A 20,872-nucleotide genomic window follows, 5' to 3' on the forward strand; every position below is an offset into this window, starting at 1 on the left:
CTGAACAGAAGCAACTATTTCAAATTGTATGTTAATCACAATTTGATTATTTGTTTTATTTTGAAAACAAACTTGGTTTAAAAATGTAAAGATTAATAATATAATAAATATACGTTTTAGACGTAATAGAATATTTATTGCATTTAAGCCGTACAGGCGCACCTCCGCCAGCTAAACAACAGCCCAACACAGGAGAGTGACAGAAGGTGAGTTAGCTTTGCTTCTTTAACCTATAAATATGTTTTTAAGTAGAGAAACATGAGGCTTTAGTGAATGAACTGCACCACGATGGTTAAATTCTTCACTACACCCCACTAGCTGGTGGTGGTTCTGCTTTTTCACAGCTTTATTGTACACATAAAACGTCTTTGTTTTGGGTCAACATGTGAGCAACCCTGCTGCAGAGGTAACTGGCTGAGCTGCAGCTGCTTTAAATTAACTTAACCCTCATGTTTATGCAGACACAAAGCTATTTAAACCTCCGACAACCTTTAATATACAGCTAGTAGGTTCTGCTGTGACAGTTCTTAAACTGGACTCCACAGAACTGTTAAAAGAAAAGTAACAAAGCTACATGTACCCAAAACGGAAATAAGGCTTCACTTTATTAATCTGATTTTATCAATTCAAAAATATTTGATTTATCCCAAAGGAAAAACTAAATGTCACTGTAAGAATATTTAAAGAGATGATGTGGCCTGTGATGCTGTGTGCAGGAAGGCTCTCCTGTAGCAGTCTGTCTTGCAACACATCCAAAGAGGCCTCTGACTGAAGACTGTTGCTGTATAACAGCCTCATGACAGCCTGACATGCTAACAGCTCAATATCCAGGCAGCAGAGCAAATATTTCACAGCAACACGTCCTGAATGACTCCATCAATTCTTAGCTAGCTATGCCAATCCACCTCTTTTGCTTTTGCTGCTCCTTTTTGAATCTGTCTGGTCAGAAAGCCGGGCAGAGAGATGTTGGAGTAGGGCAGAGGTGTCAAACTCCGGTCCTGGAGGGCCGCTGCCCTGCAACCTTTAGATGAGCCTCTGCTGCAGCACCTGAACAGAATAATGAGGTCATTAAGGTTCTGGAGAACCGGTCCACACCAGCAGGAGGAAATTAAACTGTTTCATTCCAGTGTTTTGTACCTGTGGCTCATCTAAAACCTGCAGGACAGCGACTGGAGTTTGACTCCTGTGGAGTAGAGGATGTGATGATTTAAACTTCCTCCTCCTCTCTGTGTCCATGAAGCCTCCCTTTAAACTCCTCTTGGATTTAGGGTCAGAGGTCAGGGAGCTGCTAACCAGCTGCTAATTGTTGAAAGAACAAAATCTTTAAAATGCCATTGCTGATGTGTTCCTAATGATGAGCTCTAAATGTTTTAATGGGTTTAAACCGGGTTACTATCTCTGAGTCTACTTCCTGTACCGCTAAACCCCATAACATCTGTGTGTGTGTGTGTGATCTTTAGCCTGGATGTGTAAAAGGTCACAGACACATCCTGACTCCTGATATCCGTCTGTCTGTGACAGTAAAGGTCACGGTTCCGGCTGTGTGTGTCGGCCCGTGTTGGTTCTTTGTTGGCGCTGATGCGACCCGGTCCATTTTTAGACCGGTGTGTTTGCTGAAACCCAACAAATACACACATTGTGTTAGGCTAACACAGTTCATAGATCTAAATGACTTTTAGACATTTGTCACATGTTTGTGACATTTTTCTCATTTTCTGGTCCTTTTTTATCCATTTATTATTATTTTATCTTTCAGTTTTAATTTTTGTCCTTTTTTAAAAAAAATAAGTTTTGAATATATGGAGGCCAAAAAGTCTCAAACATTTGTGAAGGAAGTAAAGTTTGTGACTTTTATTTTAAAAAGTGTGTTTTGGTTATATTTTAGAAACGCTATAAGCTAAACTTTCAGAACCATAAATCCTAAATTCTGCAGAACTTAATTCTCAAATTAAAAAGTTTAATCTGAGTTTAAACAGAAGCAGGTCTCAGCAGGTTCTGGAGGGAATCACCAGAAACAGGAAGTCAGAGCCTGTGGAGTCCAATCAACGTCAAAGTCAAGAAAAGTCAGTTAAACCTCTGATTTAGAGGAAATGTTGAATGATATTATATCCCTACAAACTTAAACCCTTTTCTAAAAACTCACTACATATACCTTAACATGTATGAACACGCGCAGTGGAAATAGTTTTAGTGATACATGTGAAGCTGCTGTCTGTCTTTATCTACCTGTTTGGGGTTCAGCCAATCAACATCAAGGAAAATAAATGCCACTTTTGGATTGGCTGCTTTTCAAACACCAGCTAATAGCATGTTAGGCATATCTAGAAAAAATAAAAATTTTAGAATATCTGAGCTAAACACTACAAAAAAGCAGAAACAGGTGAATTATTGTAAGTATTTAGGAGGTGAGTTGCACCAACAGGCTGTGCTCTGCGATATGACCTGGTTTAAAACCAGACAGGTGAACCGGAAGATCACCTGCGTCATGATGTAAGTACAGCTGAGTTATAATCACTACAAGTTGCAGCAGACTGAGGAAAAACGGACGGACCACATGGCAGAGGAGGAAGATGGATTATTAATGGATTATTAATTATTATGGATTAATAATCATAATGGAGGCCGACATTATCAGATTAAGTAAAACTTTTGGGATTCTGATAGAAAGAAAGGCAGAGCTGTGGAAGTCCAAACGTCACTAAATATTTCTACTCAGAATACTTCCTGCTGTTCCTTTACGTTGAGAAAAACGCCAGTTTAATAAATAAATAGTTAGAAATGTTTGTTTCCGGCTCCTGCGGTGTCTGTCAGCCTGACGGACGGCTCTGCTCTCAGATCAATAAAGGAGGATTTCCTTCAGTCCCAGCCGACCGGACCGACTCTTCCCGACTCATCCTCTGAATCCTGCAGATCAGGAGCAGCTTCTGTCTCACCGGGCCGCAGCGCCTCTCATCCTCAGCCTCATCTCCCAGTCCCAGGTCGGCTCTGATCACTTCCTGTCAGCTTCAGCTGCACCAAGACTCGAGAGAAACTAAACGTTCTGCCCAATAACAGCAACAACATCAGCCACATTACAGGGAGTCAGCTCGTAACTCCGGTTCACTGCCTGGATGCAGCAGCTGCTCCAACCTCATCAAAGCCACTGATTATAATAAATATAAATAGTTTGTTGAAAAGTATTAAATCTCTCCAAAAGAGACTCGGGGAGAACAGGCTGCATTAAAGACGGGAGCTGAGTGACGGCCGGATGGAGGCTTGGGAACGGGAACCGGAAGATCCGGGCTTTAGCGGCTCCATGCCTGCCTGGGGCAAATTCACTTCAGGTTATTTATAACTGCCAGTGGTGGCACACTTCCGCTAAGGCGCTAACAGCAGAGCTAACGGAGTTTAGTGGTTTTGACAACTTTGAAAACGTTTAGCGAACTTAGCTTCCCGTAGATAATTTATTTCTAATAAATTCTGATTTACTTCCGTTGAATAAAGTTTGACTGTGTTGTTTTGGTTATCGACTGTCAAAGATTCAAGTAGAAGTTTACTTTCATGCTTTTATTGTGAAGTCTGTTTTACAGCGTTAGCATGTTATTTACACAAGGCGGCTATCAACTGGTTGAATTTAGCGATTTAGCTTTTGCTAATTCATATGATGTAGCACTAAAGTGTTAAACTAAATATTGTGTTGTTTTAAAATTAGGATTAAACTGTTTTTGTAGCGCGTTAGCATTTGCTTCTGATAACTGTTATGTTGTTGTAGTTTCCTAATGTTAGCTTCTGCTAACTACTACTGTTGTTGCACATCTACATCCTCTAAATAATGTTATTGTAGTGCTGTAACATTAGCTTCAACTAAACACTATGTCACTAGAGCATTTAATGCTAGCTCCTGCTAAATATGACCTTGTTGTAGAGCTTTAGGATTAGCTTCTGCTAAATAGTGTTGCAGCATTTTAGAGTTAGTTCCTGCTAAATATTAAGTTGTTGTAGAACTTTAGTGTTAGCTCCTGCGCTTTAGCTATAGCTTGAACTAAATTCTGTTATTTTAGCTCTTTAATCTTAGCTTCTGCTAAATAATTTGTTGCTTTAGCGTTAGCAGAACAACTGTTTACTTTTAGTGCTTTAGGGTTAGCACAGTTAGCGTTTTAGCTACCTAAGCCAGTGTGAGCCTCACCATAAGGTAACGTTTTGGGCCTGTGTTGTGCAGCGGTTTGGCAGCGCGGCGCTCTGCCGCTGAACCCTGTGAGCTGATTGGATGTAATGAAGCCTGATGGTCGGAGCAGCTTCCCTCTCAGCCCTGATGAGCTGCTTTGATTCTCCGGCTGATTGTTTCCGTATCGCTGAGCCGTGAGCTGCAGATTGAGTTTTCCGTCTCCTTTCCACCTGGCAGATCAAGGACCGCGGCGTCTCGGCCATCGATCGCTTCCTCCCGTGTTCAGACGGCGGAAGAACCCGTCTGGGACCCGAGCCGGACCGCTGCAGATCGACCGGCCTCCTCTGTGGAGAGGTAAAACCAGCCGTTAAACACTCTGACATTTCCAGACGTGTTAAATAAAACTGATGTTCAGTCTGCGCCGTGAAGGGCTCCAGGCCTCCTGAATGTCAGTCCGGCTGGGAACGCAACGACCGGCGGCCGTCCGACTCAGGATGAATAACTAAACTGTTTAAACTGAACGATTCCCAACGCGCCGCCGGTCGCTGTGTTTAATGTCAGGCCGACGCCATGGAAACCAAGGCCTTGACCCCCAGGGTGACCTCAGCTTTGAACTCTGACCTTTTCCTTGTCCTCTGAGTCCAGAAGCTGCTCTGGAGAACAAATGCAAAAAACTGAATCATTTCCCAGGTTACAAGTTAAAAAATCAAACTTTTTCTCTAATATTCAAGAATCATTGACTTAAAACAAACTCATATATCTTGTTGAAAAGTGAATTTGTCTTGATTCGACTGAACTCAGATGTTTTCAGTGTAAACTAGATAAATAAGTGTTTATTGTTTTACAGTGTATCTGTGTTAGTGACGGAGCGTCTGCTGGACGTTCGTTAATCTGGGCGAGTCGCAGCTCATCGCCTGCAGCTCTTCCTCTCTTCTTTCTTCTCTTTTCTTATTTCCTGTCTCCCTTTATTTTCCCAACCTCATCTCTTCCTTCCTGTTTCTGGTTTCCGTTCTCTCTCCGTTTCTTGGGATTCATGATAAATCGGTGTTGACGTCCGATCAATAAATCTGGACTGATATTAAGAACTGATATTTGTTTCTATCTTGTTGCTGTTGGTTTGGATGCAGAGCAGGATTCTGGAGTTTAACTGGTTTTACACGGCGGTGAAAGTGAAAGGAAATACATTAATATCAGTAAATATCAGTTATCGGTCATAACAGATTTTCTTATTGATGAATCGAAAACCGTCTCCTTTTTATTTCCTGTTTCCGTCCATCAGCTCCTGACCGGAACCAGAGTTCTGGCTCTGTTACATGTTGAGTTTCTGAGCAGCAGGCGGTTCTGATTCTGTGGTTCTGATTCTGTGGTTCTGGTTCTGTGGTTCTGGTTCTGGTTCTGTCTGTGTGGATAAATCTGTTTTCTGCAGGAAGCTCTTGGGTTTTCCTGGCGCTGTGTCTCTGTGTGCTGGTGTCCTCCATCTGTTGTAGGAAAGCCTTCCTGAACCTGCTGAGCCCACCTCACACACACACACACACACACACACACACACACACACACACACGGTTATATAACGTGTTAAACACACTCCCATCGTCTCAGAACTCGGTGAAATCAGGGGAAGGAAAAACTCGTGCAACATCTAGCTGCTTCAATTCAGCATTTTCAGCCTCTTTTCCTTTAAATCTGCTTTTCTGTGACCTCTGACCCCTCAGTGGAGTCTGGAAGTGTCATATTCTGATCAGTAAAAGCTGTGAAAATCAATCCTGGAGGTGCTAATTAGAGGCAGCAGAGTGTCGGGCCCCTGAGGGCCTTCACTGGAGTCAACCTGCTGAAGGGTTTTCAGTTAGCACTGAGCAGTTAGCGCCGAGCAGCTAGCTGTTAGCGGAGATCTATTAGCACTGAGCAGCTAGCACTAAGCAGCTAGCGCTGACTGTAGCTTTCTTCTCATATTTTTTGTAATATTGTGACTTTAGTCTCAGTAAATCTCTTTTCTTGGCTCTAATCGTTTTCATCTGATCATTTCTCGGTTTCCTCAGTTTGTTCAGAGTTAAACTGGATTATTTTATATTTTTTAAGGTTTTGGTTCTGGCAGATTTTCTGTATTTATTTGTCAGATGTTCAGCGGTGAACAGATTTCCAGATGAACGTCGATCATAACTGTCAGAACCGCCTGCCGGGTCGACCCGCTTCCTCTTTCATCTGAGATCTGCCGGTTCTCCACCAGGACAGGAGAGCGAAGCTCCTGGACCGGTTCTGGTAGAACCTAAAGAGTCTCAGCTCATCAGGATGAAGGTCCAGATTTGAACAGATCAACTAAAATATAGATTAAAAAATAATAATAATAAATGTTTGGAACATTTTAAGCCTTTTTTCTGATGGTTCTGAGAATAAAAACCCAAATGTCAGACCATCAGAATATTCCGTCAGATCAGTAAAATCATGTGAATATTTAAATGTTTTACAGTATTGTATTGCGTTTAGCTGCAGCCTGTATTTGCATAAAGATTTTCATGTTTCTCAGTAAGAAAGGTTTAAATCCAAACGTCTCATCTGCACCGAACAGTTGGTGGTTTTTAATAAGCCTCCAGTGGTTCTGTAATAACGGACCCACTGGTGGGAATAAAAACCCAGAACTCTCCATCCTCACAGCAGGTTCAGCCCGACGGGCCGGTCGGACGGTTCTGGACCGGTTCTGGACCCAGATCTACTAAACAATGGAGAATCTGATAAGAGTTGGGTTGTTGACAGTAGAGTCTCTTTTTCTACCTAGCAACAGAGCTGGGTGAGTTCTGATTGGAGGAACTCATTTATTTCTGATCAGGTTCTTTGATCAAATAAAGATGGAAGGTGATGAAATAATAAAAGTTATTAACTCAGTTGAACTTTCACTGATCCGTTTTCAGCCAAACATGAAAACTTAAAACCAGAGAAGTTGAACTTTCCTCCTCTTGGTTGGGGGAAAAGAAGGAGTTCAAGTTTCTCACAGTGTTTCCAATAAAAGAACTCTAGTTCTTGAACTGGTTCAGTTCAGAGCGATTTATTGACAGCAGTCGCCCGTAGCGAGGATGAGTCGTCAATAGAGGGCGCTAGCAGCCAGATCTGAGCTTTCTCCTTTATTTACTGGTTCCCTTTAATTTAACGACCCAAAGACGTTTCAGCTCGTCGCCACGGCAACGTTCAGTCTTACCGCACAAACAGGCCAGGGTCTGACCGCCAGAGAAGGGAACTGGTTGGACTGGTGGAGGTGGTTTGATCCGGTCAGCTGCTGGTTTCTCAGCAGGTTGCTGCTGAGATGACTGGCAGCTGTTGACCAACTGTTGACCGGTTAGCTCAGAAAGACCAGCTGTTCTGCAGAGGCCAAGTGGAGCAGCAGTCCACTCTGGAGCCTCTTTAGTCTGTGTGGAAACACAGCAGAGGTTTGAAGATGCGTTCAGAAACCAGTGGAACGGCCTGCTGGCGTCTTCTGGTTCATCCTCAGCCACCCAGCTCTGACCTTAGAGATTTAAACTGATTGTCTACGTTCCTTCATTTCCATCAGTTTCAGTCTTTAGGGTCCGAATGAAGACCAGCAGGACTGATGATCTGGTCGGGCCCCTGGCCCGGTCTCTGGCTGCTGAGGGTCCTGAACACTGCTGCTGTCGACTCTCAGGCGTAAAAACTGATCTTTGTTTTTCTGTCCGCCGGCCGTCCTGCAGTCCGCGCTGACCGCTGTCCAGCCAAGTGTGACGGAGCATCTTGGACCTTCAGGGCCCGTTCTAGTGAATAAAGAGCAGCCCTCAGTTTCTACGATCCAACCCTCAGCTGGATCATGACCGATAGAACGGATCAACATGCTGACTCTCTGGCCAGCGGATGGTTCTGGTTCTGGTTCTGCAGTGCCTCTTGTTTTGGTGTAAACCCTCTGTGTTGGCTCTCTGTCGGTGTTCCTTCATTATGAGCAGTGGCTCCCGGCCTGCAGCGCCCCCCAGAGGACGGCTGTCGGCCCAGCAGGGGGAACCAGACGTCTGTTTCTCTCACATCCCTGAAGAGCCGAGCGGCTAAATCAGCCAAAAACGTTTTGCTCGTCTCCGTGTGCCGCAGATTTCCATGTTTAACTTCCAGCCTCTGTTCAGCCTCTCCTGAGCGTGTTAGCGCTGCAGCGGGTTCTGGCCTGTGGCGGCGTGGCGGCGTGGAGGTTAACAGGTGTTCAGGTGGATTCCTCACCTTCTGCTGCTCCTCCAGCAGCAGATCAACTGGACCTTTTAATAGAGCAGCAGCAGGAAGTGAGACGGCATCAGACAGAGAGGTTAGCTTCTATTAGCCTCTGATGCTACCGTCAGGCACCAAGCTGACCTCATCAGTTTGTTTCAGTGGGATCAGATTCTGATTCATTCATTAATATTCATGTGATAAACTGACTTTATGTTTAAACTCATTTTTATGATTGTGAAACAGAAACGTCTCGTTCTGGTGAGAGTTAACGGGGAGTTCTGATCTCTGTGTGCAGAACATCAGCTCAGGGTTTTCTGTTTCTGCTGGGATCAGCGTTTCCAGCAGCCACATCAACACCAGTTAGCTTCAGGTTTCTGTCGGCTCGCCGCAGGAAAATCCCAGAGAGGTGATTGATTGGGACGGGCGGCGGCGTCCCTCAGGGCGGCGGCCTGCAGCGATCGATGGGCCCGACCCAACGCTGCTGTCACAAAGTCCTGACGCCTCCAAACTGACCCAGCTGCTATGAAATAATAATGAAGGATGAGAAAGAAAATCTGCTTCACGCAGAAACCAGGCAGGATTGGTGATGGAGGAAGTGACATCACGGCTCATCCTCACGAATGAGGAAAGTAGAAAAAAAAACAGATTTATGGTTTATTATTTCAGATTATGATGGTTTGAACTGAGCAGAACCTGGTTGGTTCAGGATGTATCTACATGATCCTTCAGGTCAGTTTGAACTTTGAACTTTGGGTCTGATGTAGAGATTTAACGGAAAATGAAACGATGTGAAATTAGTTTGGAGCTTCATATTGTGGTACAATGGCTGGACAATTTGGCTTATCACTCTAGAAGTGTTTTTATCAGTTAATATCAATAATTATTGGTACATTTTTTGTTTTATGTATCTGAAAAACAACCAAACTGGTGACGGGGCATTTCCTGTGACCTTTCACCCCACACCGTTTTATTATTGTGAAGCAGTTTTGAGTCACAGAGGATAAACATGAAACTGCTGCTGCGCAAGTTACTCAGCAGGCTGTTGCTAGGCAACCGCAGAGCGAGTGAGTTAGCTGATGCTACCAAGCTAGCTGAGTTAGCTTGAGCAGCTAAAGCCTTTCTCTGCCTACATCTCCCAGAATGCTGTGCGGTTCTGGATCAGAGTTCAGTGAATGTTCTATATATTAACTATTCAATGTATTATCTATTGATAATCATCACGTCTGTCACAATATCTATAGTTATTGATTTATTGTCTATGATTATTGATTTATTGTCTATGATTATTGATTTATTGTCCATTGGTACTAAAACCCAGACGACGACGTCTGGGACCAATAATCTGTAGAAATGTTCCTCCCTGGTTTGGTTCCAGTAGAACCGGGTCGACCGGACCATCAGGTGTTAAACGGGTTCAGTAGGTTCTGGTGACTCTTCTGTCATCACAAAGCATTGTGGGTAGTTTAGAGGTTTCAGCGCTGAGTTTTTACTTTATGATGTAGAAATTAATTGATCATCAATACTCAGATCGGTTATCGATATTGGCCCATATTTTCATATTGGATCATCCCTAAACGGTCCTCGTATTTTTGTAGATGTAGTGAATCCTCGTTTCCATGGCGACGAGTCCCTGTGTGTAGAAACCGTCTCCTGTAGAGCCGGCCTCGCCGTGCTGGTCGGATCCCAGGAAAACCAGTTGCTGTTGCTCAGTCAGGTGGATGAGATGGAGCTGCTGCCTCGGCACTTTTCTACACCGCCCATAAAATCTGCCTCGTTCTTCATCGTGTCAGCCCCTCCTCCTCCTCCTCCTCCTCCTCCTCCTCCTTCTCTCTTTATATCCATAGAAATCTCTTCCTTTATTATGTTTCTGCTGCTGCAGGTTTGATCTAATGCTGCTTGTCAGAGAGCCGCCTGCTTCTCTGAGCAGAACATCCGCAGATATGACTTCATTAGGAGGAAGAGGAGGAGGAGGAGGAGGAGGAGATGCAGAGCAGCTGGGACAAATGATGGCGGATGAATCGGATCGACTCCTGCCTTGTTTCAGTTTCAGCAGCTTCTCAGATCATCGCCTCCTGACCTTTGACCCAGGACCAGTCGGACCAGGCATCCATGTTGGTTTCCATCCGTTCAGGGTCAGAGGTCAACCTGCTGATGATGTCATTAAACATGGCGGCTTGTTGGTCCAAACCGTCGTTACAGAGTATTTAATAACAGATGGAGTCTCTGTAGGAGGCCGACTGGTTTTATAAAATAAATCTTTTATTGAATATCAATATCTGCTATAATCTGGGCAAACTGAACAGAATCTGTTTCTGGAAAACGTTTCATATCTGGTTCATTTATAATCTGCAAATTATAAATCAACATAATAAATTCATTTTACAGTCAGAATCTTCTGGTGGGATTTTCATCAGTAGGTATGAAATAGAAGAGCTGGTCTCAGTTTTAATCCGTCACCATCCAGGTGTTTAACAACCGTCCACAGGAAGTGGTCACTGTGCCACAGGAAGTGGTCACTGTGTCACAGGAAGTGGTCACTGTGCCACAGGAAGTGGTCACTGTGCCACAGTTAGCATAGTTAGCATGGTTAGCATCAGCAGCAGTTTGTAGAAAGTTAAAACAGCTCAGAGATTTTCCAAATGCTGCCAATGTTCCAGAACAAAGGAGTTCAGCCTTCCTGTTGTCTGCTGAACGTCTCGCTCTCTCTCGCTGTCCAGCAGCCAAAACACGACTCAACATGTCTTCGGTACCAGCAGCTCAGCTCGTCCACATCGTCTGTTGCTGAGGATAAAAGCAGGACAGCAGCGCTGTGCATCATCTCCTCGCACTTCCTGTGTCTCAGGACTCTTCCTCGCTCCTCTTCCTCGTTCCTCTTCCTCACTCCATCTTCCTCGCTCCTCTTCCTCCTCTGCAGTCGGTGATTTATCACTTCCTGCTGTCAGCGCGTCACTTTTTTCTGTCCGGATGAATCCCTGAGCGTTCCTGCAGCGCCGCTTCTTTTATGCCTCTCTGATGCGTTTCTTCATGTGTGTCACCATGGTGACGGGGCTGGGATGTTTGCTGGGTTCTGGCCGGGTCGTGCCGCCCGTCCTTAAGCGATCTGGCAGCGGTACGCGGCGCTGCTGGCCGCCGCCGCGCCGATTAGTCGGAACAAGCCTTTGGCAGCCAAACAAGGGATTCACAACCTGTGAGTCATGTTTCTGCTGCTCCCCGTCAGAACCGCCAACCGGACCCGGTGGCAGCTGTAATTGGTGGAAACAACCAGACAACACCTGGGAATTACAAAGCAGCTCAGCTTGACCGGATCTGCAGAAATCACTGGAATAGCGTAAAATTCAGCTGAACAAGAGAAACTTTGGGTTTGTTTGGTTCCGAGCGGCCCAACAGAGAAACGGTTCAGTCAAAACCCTTTTATTTGCTAAATATTGAATAAATGCACAGATTTAGAGCAGCTTCCTCCAACCCGGCTCTGCTGATGATTTATTTATGGAAACTAAACTCCAGAAACATGAAAACATCCAGATTTTCTAAAACTAGAATCTCCAACCAAAGAGACGTTTTCCCTCCGTCCAGTTTAATAAATCCAGATTTAAACTCACTAATTTGAAAATTAATTAGATTTTAACATGTTAAACAGGTTTTTTCATCTGGATCCTTTGTGTTTGTGTGTTTCTGGTACGACCGTAAATCTGACGCACAAGCGACGTCCCAAACCGCTTCTCCCCTTGTTTCCAATCGTAACCATAGAAACAGAAACATTCGGTCTCTGAGTTAGCCGCATTTAATATTAAATAATCTGAGCTTCATCAGGTCTCAGTGATCCATGTTAACGTTTGTATTCTGGTCTGTTGACCTCTGACCTCTAACAGATTTACTGTAATGTGAGTTATCATAGTTTTAGTGTTAAATAATCATCTTTATGGAGGAAAAACTAAAAATGACTCAAATCAGAAGAAATATTGTAGAAAAACCCTCAAGATAAAGATTCAGGTTTCATTTCTCCACCTCCCTGTATGAGTGTGTGTGAGTGTGTGTGTGTGTGTGTGTGTGTGTGTGTGAGTGTGTGTGTGTGTGTGGGCGGCCATGTGTGTGTTGTTTGGCGCCGGAGGATCGGACATATGGAACCCAGGATCTCATGCTACGAGGAGAATCGTGAAGAATCGGGTTCAGTTCATAAAATCCACATGAAGCAGAACATTATGGACCCAATAATAAAAAACTCATTTTTCTGAAACCTGTCAGCAGAAATGAATCTGCAGGAAGTGAAAATATCAGCCTGATCAACACTGAGGTGAGAAAAGATGCAGGAAGAAATGATTTAATTTTCTCAGAGTTTCCTTCAACGTTTTTATTCAGGTTTTGATTTATCGCTTTAGAAAAGATGAAACGACAAAACTCACAATAACTTCCTCAATCTTGCAAAAGCATTTTTATGTTTGCTTGATGATTTTTGAGTTAACGCGCTGAAGGACAGACGGAAACGTTTACTGAGTTCATCGGAGGCTCTGCCTTACCAGAGGAACCAAACTGAAAGGGCCTCTGAGGAGGACGACCTCTCTAACGCTCTACTTCCTGTTTGTGCCAGCCATGTTGATGACATCACGCTGTGGTGCAGAAACTCGACTCGTTCGCGTTTTATTTTTAAAAGTTCTGGTTCTCCGTCCTGCTCTGGAAAATCGCCTCCAGCTCAGTCAGAGTTTTTTCCCAGCCTCGGTTTGATGGTTTAGTCTCACCTCACCTTGACTTGTCCCTGACCTCTGACCCCTGACGCCTCGGCGCTGGCCGGTCCGGTCCGCAGCATCAATCCGTTTTGCTGCAGAGCCTCTGCAGTGCTGCAGCCTGTTGGCTGAGGGAGAACGGTGCGGATGTTTGCCTGGTAAAGGGCGGCGGTAACTGATGGCGGCGCGCTGCAACCTTTGCTGTTGGATCTTCATCCATTAGTGTAATTGTAAACGCTCACCTGCGGCTCCCGCCCCGCCTGACCTCCGCTGAGGAGCTGCCGATTTATTTTTACACTTTGCTCCCCGCTGCTGACTGCAAATGATAAATGTGTTGACCGGATCCAGGCTGATTGATCAGCAAACAGCGGCAGGAGGAAGAGCAGCTCAGCGGCGGCTGGCCGAGAACAAACCGCTTCAGGTGAAGCTGATTTCTGCTCCGTTATTAACTGGAAGCAGCGAGAGGTCGTATTTTAGTCCAGCAGGATCCTAAAGTTTAGAAACCTTTACGGCCCAGCAGCAGGAAGTTCAAAAGATAAACAGGATGACATTTAGATCAACATAAAACCATCAACCTGGAAACTGCAGCAGGAAGAAAAAGGTTTTATTAGAGAGTTCAGCAAAATGTACAGGATGGATGAACGGACAGTTAATAAACCTAAACAAACCAACAGATTTTCTCTCTATGCTGATGATTTTCTGTTTTTCAGTGTAAAGGAAGTTAAGTTGTCATATTTTAATAGTTTATGTTTTTATTTGTATTTTAATTATTTACAGACATTCAGGATCAGAAAATGTGACGATCAGTTTTAGATGTTTTAGTGATGATGGACGGATGAACAGAATCTGTGATTTACTGACCTTCATCTCATTTGTTCATATTTTAAATTGCTTTCTGTTTTTATCATATTTTGACTTAAATAAAGTAAAAGTTAAAGTTTTTGCTCATAACTCTATGAAAACCTGAAGCTGAATAACTTTAATGCGTTTATTGTTTTTGGCTTGTTTAAAAAGTCCCAGCCTTTATTACTCTAATGTCGGAGTTTAATTAGCGAAACCTAAAATTCACCAGATGAACGATGCTGAGTTCAGGAGAACGAGATTTTAAAGAAACGTTAAATAAAACGTTTTTTTTTTAAAATGCATTTTTTTCTGCATTTTTATAGATTTTTCCATAAACTCCTCAAACTGTTTTTCTGATTTCTCATCAAACCTTCTGGCTGTTCATGTTTTGTCTGTTGGTATTTATGGTTCCTATGGAAACCAAATGATTTAGTAGTGTTGGTGGTGTTGGCTGGTTCTGGTCACCTCAGAAACATGGTGATGTTCCGTGAACCCAGATCCGGTTCCAGACTTCGTCGCTCTGATGGAGGACGGATTCCTGACGACTGTCTGCCGTTCCTCTCCAGCTCCATGGACGCCTCGTCATGATGTTGGGTTCTTCGTTCTTCCCCTGCGGCCGGCTCCGGACCCGCCCTCTGCTCCGCTGCCTGCTCTCGGAGTTCCGGCCCGGCGGCGGCCCGGCGCCGTCCAGGCGGCTCGGCACCGAGGGCCACACCCTGCAGCCTGTGATTGGCCAGGACTCCATCGAGCTGCTGGGCCACTCCTACCCCCGCGACGACTTCACCAACGTCACGCCGAAGATCCTGGCCAAGGTGGGCTTCCACCTGCAGAACCAGCCGTACCACCCGCTGTGGCTCATCAAGGAGCGGATCAAAGCTCACTTCTACAGGTGAGACCCGACGGACGGAGGTCCAGCTGTCCGGCGGACCAGAGGTCTGGAGGAAAAGCTTCAATAAACGCCTTACAGACTAGAACAATCGGGTTTGGTAGAACGAGCTAACGAGCTAAAGTTTGCGGTCAGCCAGGTCCAACATCAGTGTCTGACCTCAGAAATGTAATTCTGGAAGGACGATGAAAATGACTGGAAACTGAGTTGAAACTGTTGCAGATTGGGCCGATGACACGCTAAAGCCAGAGGAAGATGTTAAAGGGGCGGTGTCGTGTTTCCCAGGTATAATCAGGAAACTGTGTTAAAAATAAAATAGAGTTTATTGATCCCATACAGAACCAGAACCAGTGTGTTTCTGGGTCTGGGTCTGGTTCAGGTTCAGCTACTCCTGAGGGTTAGGGTTAGTTAACCCTTAAAAATGACACAGGTTGTTATAAAATGCTACATATATAAAATAGGACTTAAAAGAAATGTGACTTCCTGATTTATCATCGTGAAATTGGGCCTCTGTCTCTTTAAAACCTCCTGCTGTTTCTGAAGCTCCGCCCCCAGGAAGTCGTCCCAACATGGCTCCTCTATTAACCCTTTAACGTTTTTACCAGCGTTGCTCTCAGATATATATTGATATCTCCAGGCGTTAGACTGGTTCAGTTTGGGTTCTGACCCGGTACTGGTTTGGTTCCAGTTCTGACTGGTTTATAGCTGTGGCCTCTCCCTCCTCACCTCCATCTTGGTTTCCTCTGCAGCTCCTACGTCGGTCGCTGGGGCAACCCTCTGTTCTCCGTCCACGACAACCTGAGTCCAGTGGTGACGGTGCAGCAGAACTTTGACAGGTCAGAAGCTTCCTGATGCACCAACTGGTTCTGGTCCTGGGTCTGGGTCTGGGCCTGGTTCTGAGTCTGGACTGGGTCTGGATCTGGTTCTGGTTCTGGTTCTGGGTCTGGGTCTGGTTCTGGTTCTGGTTCTCCACATCGACTGAAGCTGGTTAGATGTTGGTGCTGATTGGAAGAACGTCGAGGAAAGAGGATGGACGAGGGAAACTGGGTCCAGACCCAGTCCAGAAGCGGTCCAGACCCATACCAGACCCGGTCCAGACCCAGACCAGACCCAGTCCAGACCCAGTCCAGACCCAGTCCAGAACCAGTCCAGAACCGGTCCTCTCTCTCTGCAGCCTGCTGATTCCTCCTGATCATCCCAGCAGGAAGCCAGGCGATAACTACTACCTGAACAGGTGAGCTGGTCCCTGCGGTGCCACGCTGACCCTAACTGGTTCTGACCCGTTTGTCCTGCTGTCTCCAGAACCACCATGCTGCGGGCCCACACCTCGGCCCACCAGAGGGAGCTGGTCCGGTCCGGTCTGGACGCCTTCCTGCTGGCCGGAGACGTGTACCGGCGGGACGAGATTGACGCCAGCCACTACCCGGTCTTCCACCAGATGGAGGGGGTCCGACTCTTCTCCGACCACGAGGTTCTGACGGCGCCGTGCGGCTGAGCGGACCGGGCCGCGGCAGAACCTCTGACTGTGTGTTCTGCAGCTGTTCTCCAGGGTCCGCGGCGGGGACGAGCTGAGCCTGTTCGAGCGCGGCGGGCGCCGGACCGCCCAGAAGCAGGAGAGCCACAGCCTGGAGGCCGTCAAGCTGGTGGAGTTCGACCTGAAGACCACCCTGACCCGACTCGTCACACACCTGTTTGGACCAGGTGAGACCGGCCTGACCGGACCAGGCCGATAAGATCCTCTTCAGCGTCCTCACCCTCGTCTTCCTCCCCTCAGACGTGGAGGTCAGGTGGATCGACTGCCACTTCCCCTTCACCCACCCCTCCTTTGAGATGGAGGTGCGTTTCCAGGGCGACTGGATGGAGGTGCTGGGCTGCGGCGTGATGGAGCAGGAGCTGCTGCTGTCGGGTCAGAACAAAAACCAACTTTATCCACAGTACCGACTGTTAAGATCACCACTAGGTCCTCATCATTAAGGTCACTAAGGTCATCATTAAGGTCACTAAGGTCATTATTATTGTTGTTAAGGTCATCATTAGTCAATAAAATTCACCACCAGGGCCGTACAGGTCAGTATTGTTACATACAGTATTTGGGTCGTGAAGGTCATTAATGTGAGTGAAGGTCATTAATGTGAGTGAAGGTCATTAATGTGAGTGAAGGTCATTAATGTGAACACGTTCAGGTTCAGTTCTTCTGTTTTCTCTGCGTTGTGAACTGAACCGTTTCCTGATCAAAATCTTTATTTTGACTCAAAATGTTTGGATCACATTCAGTAATAAAACTAGGAGAGGACCAAGCCAGAGCCTGGTGGCTCTCCGCTATGGACAGAACCTGATTGGTTGTTGGGGTCTACACTGTAAAATATGATGGTTGTGTCAAACTGATAAATGCAACAGGTTGGTTTGCCAGGCTGCTTCTCTAAAGCTGGATCATATTTTTATTTGAAAATATTGTTTTTCATACACAATCACATTTTGTGCCTATTTTAAATTATTCTGCTCAGTTGGACATTCTTTGGATCTCAGTTTAATAACGCCATGTTAGATTATTTCTCCTGTTAATGGACAGGCCGTTATGAGACATGTCCAGAAGGTTCTGGGTCCGCCGTCCCTTCAGGTCGTCCACCTGTCCCTCAGGTGTCCCTCCCTGGACCCGTTACCTGTCTGACCCTCCCGCCCTGCTCGGTGTCCGTCTGTCCAGGTGTATCCGGTCCGTCTCTTCCTCCGCCTGCTCTCTCGCTGTCAGGCGGCTAAGTGCTAAACTTGCTGCTTTGCCCTTGAACAAGGCCGCTCCGCTCGGCGCTGCTTGTTCTAATCAATAAAACATTCTTAAAGACGCGGAGCGGTCGGATCAAACCACCGCTCTGTTCCCACTGACACGCTTCGCCGTGTGGAGGCGGGCTGTCGGCCTGCTAATGGCCGTTCTATAGCTAGCAGCATGCTCTGGGTTTAAATGCGAACGGAACCACTCGGAGCGGACCGGGTCCGCCTCTTTGAGACGTCCACATCGAGTTCAACCAAACCCAGAAACAGGAAGGAGTTTCAGTGTGGACTTTGGACTGAATGACATGAACCGGACCGGACCGGACCGGACGTCTGGGAGAGTTTTCCGGTTTTAAAATGATTCTCAGAAGAAAAATGATGCATGAAAAGTGAAAAAAGTTAATATTACCATGAAAAACAAAATAAAACCCAATGGAACAAACTGATTAGTGCGTCCAGCAGCTTATCAGGGCCATTGTGGATGTAAAAAGCAAATGGCTGCCAAAAAACTCAAAAACGTTTAAGATAAAAACTTGTAAATTTCTGGGTTTGACAAGTCGCCGGGTCCGGACTAGAGGAGGTTCTGTTGATCTCCATCAGGCTGAGGCAGCAGTAAGCTCATTGTTCATGAAGACAAGTCGTAGCTAACACCGAGTCCACTCCGAGTCCTGACCCGAGTCCAACTCAAAGTCCCGCTCCGAGTCCTGACCCAAGTCCCACTCCGAGTCCCACTCCGAGTCCCTACCCAAGTCCCGCTCCGACGCCCGGCTGCAGCAGTCTGGATCTGCTAACAGAACGTCCCGTTTGGTCTCGGTGAGATCATCACTCAGCTGCTTTGCAAACATCGATTTTCCCTCAGCAGTGACTGTCAGGCTTCTTTCTCTCTCAGATGTTTGTTTTCTCTTCCAGATGTTTCCAGTTTAAACTTCCTCCTGTCTGTGCAACCAGAAACTGCATCATGGGAAAAAATCAGCTCAATAAAAGTTTATGAAGATGTTACAGCTCTGAGGCGTGACCTTTGAACTGTCCATCAGTTTACTGAGATGATCAGAACCTGATAGCATTCTGGCTAATGTCGGCATATTAAAAAATATTATTTATTTGCACTTTCTCTGTAATAAATAAATAAATTCAATTTAAACTCAAAGCAACTGTGGAAGCACTAGCTAAACAGTTAGCTGCACTAATTAGCACTGATTACAATCATCAGTCATGCTAGCGCTAAAGCTCTACAGCAACAAACAATTAGGTGGATGCTAATGCTAAAGCTGAACACCAAGATGGAGTTAGTGGAAGATGTCAAACTTTATTCAACTTAGTTTAGAAAAATAGAAAGTATCCAGAAAATGTTATTTAGGTGAAGCTAAGTGCTCTATGCATTTTAACAGTTAGCAAAACAACAAAAAGTGCTAATCTAAAAAATTAGCTGCACTATTAGCATGTTAACAGCATTTCTCGTGACAAATTTCTTTATTTCCCACAATTCCACTTAGCTGGAGACAGCGAACCTTTAGCTAAGCTAAGTGTTTTCTAAGTTAGCAAAGGTGCTGACGCGCTAACCTACAATATTAGCTCCGCTGTTAGCACATTAGCAGAGCAGTGGAAGTGAGCTGACGGCGTCCAGCTGCTTTTACTGAGCTGTTGTGTTTATCCTTGAACTGTTTCTGTTGTGCAGCGTTTTTGTGAAGCGTTTGTGTTTTTCCTGCGGTTTCATCATCGCGGCTTTGTTACGGTTTTCATCTGACGTGTGTTTCAGCTGGACAGTCCAGTCATCCCAGTCCTCATTCACAATCTGCCTGGAAAACCATTACACCCAGTTAAAGTCACTCTGCTGACAGTTTGCACACACACACACACACACACACACACACACACGTCTCTGTTCTCATTTTCACTCTTTCAACACTCCTCACCCTCTCCACCTCCCATACGTATCCACTGCGGCAATGTGGCTCGTTGCCTTGGAAACCACTCATTCACCCCCCCATCCCACACCAATCCCAACCCCAACCAGCATCACCCCTCCTCCATCCACCCTACACACACACACACTTCTTTTCTGCAGCACAGAGGAGACAATAAGGCAGAAGTGGTGAAGACGAGGGGAGCAGGAAGTTAATGTGATGAAGAGGAGTAGTGGGGGTGATGATGAAGAGGAGGCTTAAATGAGTGGCAGGACCCGATCTCCACAAGAGGCAGAAACAGGGGTATCAGTTGGTGTTGGCTGGTGTGTGTGTGTGTGTGTTTTATTTAATGGTGGGAAGCGTGACGGCCATATGTGTTGCCGCAGGCTTGTCGCGCTGAGGGAGAGAGTTAATGAGAGGAGGAGGAGGAGGAGGAGCGTGATGAAGGTGGTGAAAGTTTGCTGAGTATTATGGGATGAGTCAGAGGTTAACGCGCTAATGGATTAAAAATAATTTAATATTAAATAAAACACAACTGAAGATGATTGAGAAGGAAGATTTTCCTCCATAAAGCCACCAGTCAGCTTCCTGTGTGTTCGTGTCATTACCAGTTAATCACCAGTTGATGGAAACCAGTTCACTGCCAGTGCAGCTGGCGCCCCCTAGTGGCAGTGTTGGGTGTGATGATTTTTAATGTGACCATAAATTCAAATTTCGAGAAGTAAAGTTAATCTAGAATATCCTGAAGAAAACGCAGTTTGGAGCTGATGTATCTGACAGCAGCGCTGCTTGGCACACACACCTCCAAATTGCACACAGGCTTAGCTGTGCTGGTTGCTAGGAGACGGAGGGATGCGGTTTTCCATCCCGCATCTCGAATCCAAAATATAATCAGAGAAAAACGACATCAGACGGAAAAACGTCTGAAGGTTTGAATCAGAAAAAATCCAGTTTTCCATGAAACTGATTTAAAAAACAAAAAACTTTACAGTAAATAAATAAAGTCACATGTTGAATAATATAAGGAAAATATAAACTGATTAAAAAATGAATGAGGCTTTTTTTGGTGTTCACACAAAAAACTGAATATTCAAACAAATAATTTAGTATTTATACACATAATTAAAATAATTTAGTGTTAATAAAAAATACTTTATTTTATATGATTTATTGTCTAACAGTGTGTGTGTTAGACAATAAATCTCCATAAAGCGGGTTTCTCCCTCTGGTGTTGTTGGGCAGCATGTGGGACTTGGCAGTAATGACTGGATTTCACCGCCAGACACACACACACACCCCCCCACACACACGCACGCACATTAACACACACACACACACACACACAGGATGGGGGTTAATGTGTGTGTGACGTTCAGTCTGATTAAAGTCGTGTTGCAGACATTAACAGGCTCTTTGGTTCCTC

At 45.4% G+C, this 20,872-nt stretch overlaps 1 protein-coding gene across 4 annotated transcripts in view; it reads left to right on the forward strand.

The window, feature by feature from the left end:
- Nucleotides 1-72: 72 nt before the first annotated feature.
- fars2 (phenylalanyl-tRNA synthetase 2, mitochondrial) overlaps nt 73-20,872 on the forward strand; it is a 63,991-nt gene continuing 43,191 nt past the window's right edge. The window contains exons 1-8 of one of the 4 annotated variants that reach the window (XM_028005258.1): nt 73-206; nt 4,382-4,511; nt 14,463-14,785; nt 15,532-15,618; nt 15,957-16,016; nt 16,085-16,253; nt 16,321-16,483; nt 16,557-16,688. In XM_028005258.1, the coding sequence (XP_027861059.1) occupies nt 14,481-14,785; nt 15,532-15,618; nt 15,957-16,016; nt 16,085-16,253; nt 16,321-16,483; nt 16,557-16,688 (916 nt within the window). In that variant the 5' untranslated portion in view covers nt 73-206; nt 4,382-4,511; nt 14,463-14,480. Of the gene's footprint in view, nt 207-2,849; nt 2,979-4,381; nt 4,512-14,462; nt 14,786-15,531; nt 15,619-15,956; nt 16,017-16,084; nt 16,254-16,320; nt 16,484-16,556; nt 16,689-20,872 lie in introns of those variants that run through there. The other 3 variants (XM_028005257.1, XM_028005260.1, XM_028005259.1) reach the window with 3 other exon arrangements.

Source organism: Xiphophorus couchianus, chromosome 21, assembly GCF_001444195.1.
Source record: "Xiphophorus couchianus chromosome 21, X_couchianus-1.0, whole genome shotgun sequence".
Classification (NCBI taxonomy): domain Eukaryota; kingdom Metazoa; phylum Chordata; class Actinopteri; order Cyprinodontiformes; family Poeciliidae; genus Xiphophorus; species Xiphophorus couchianus.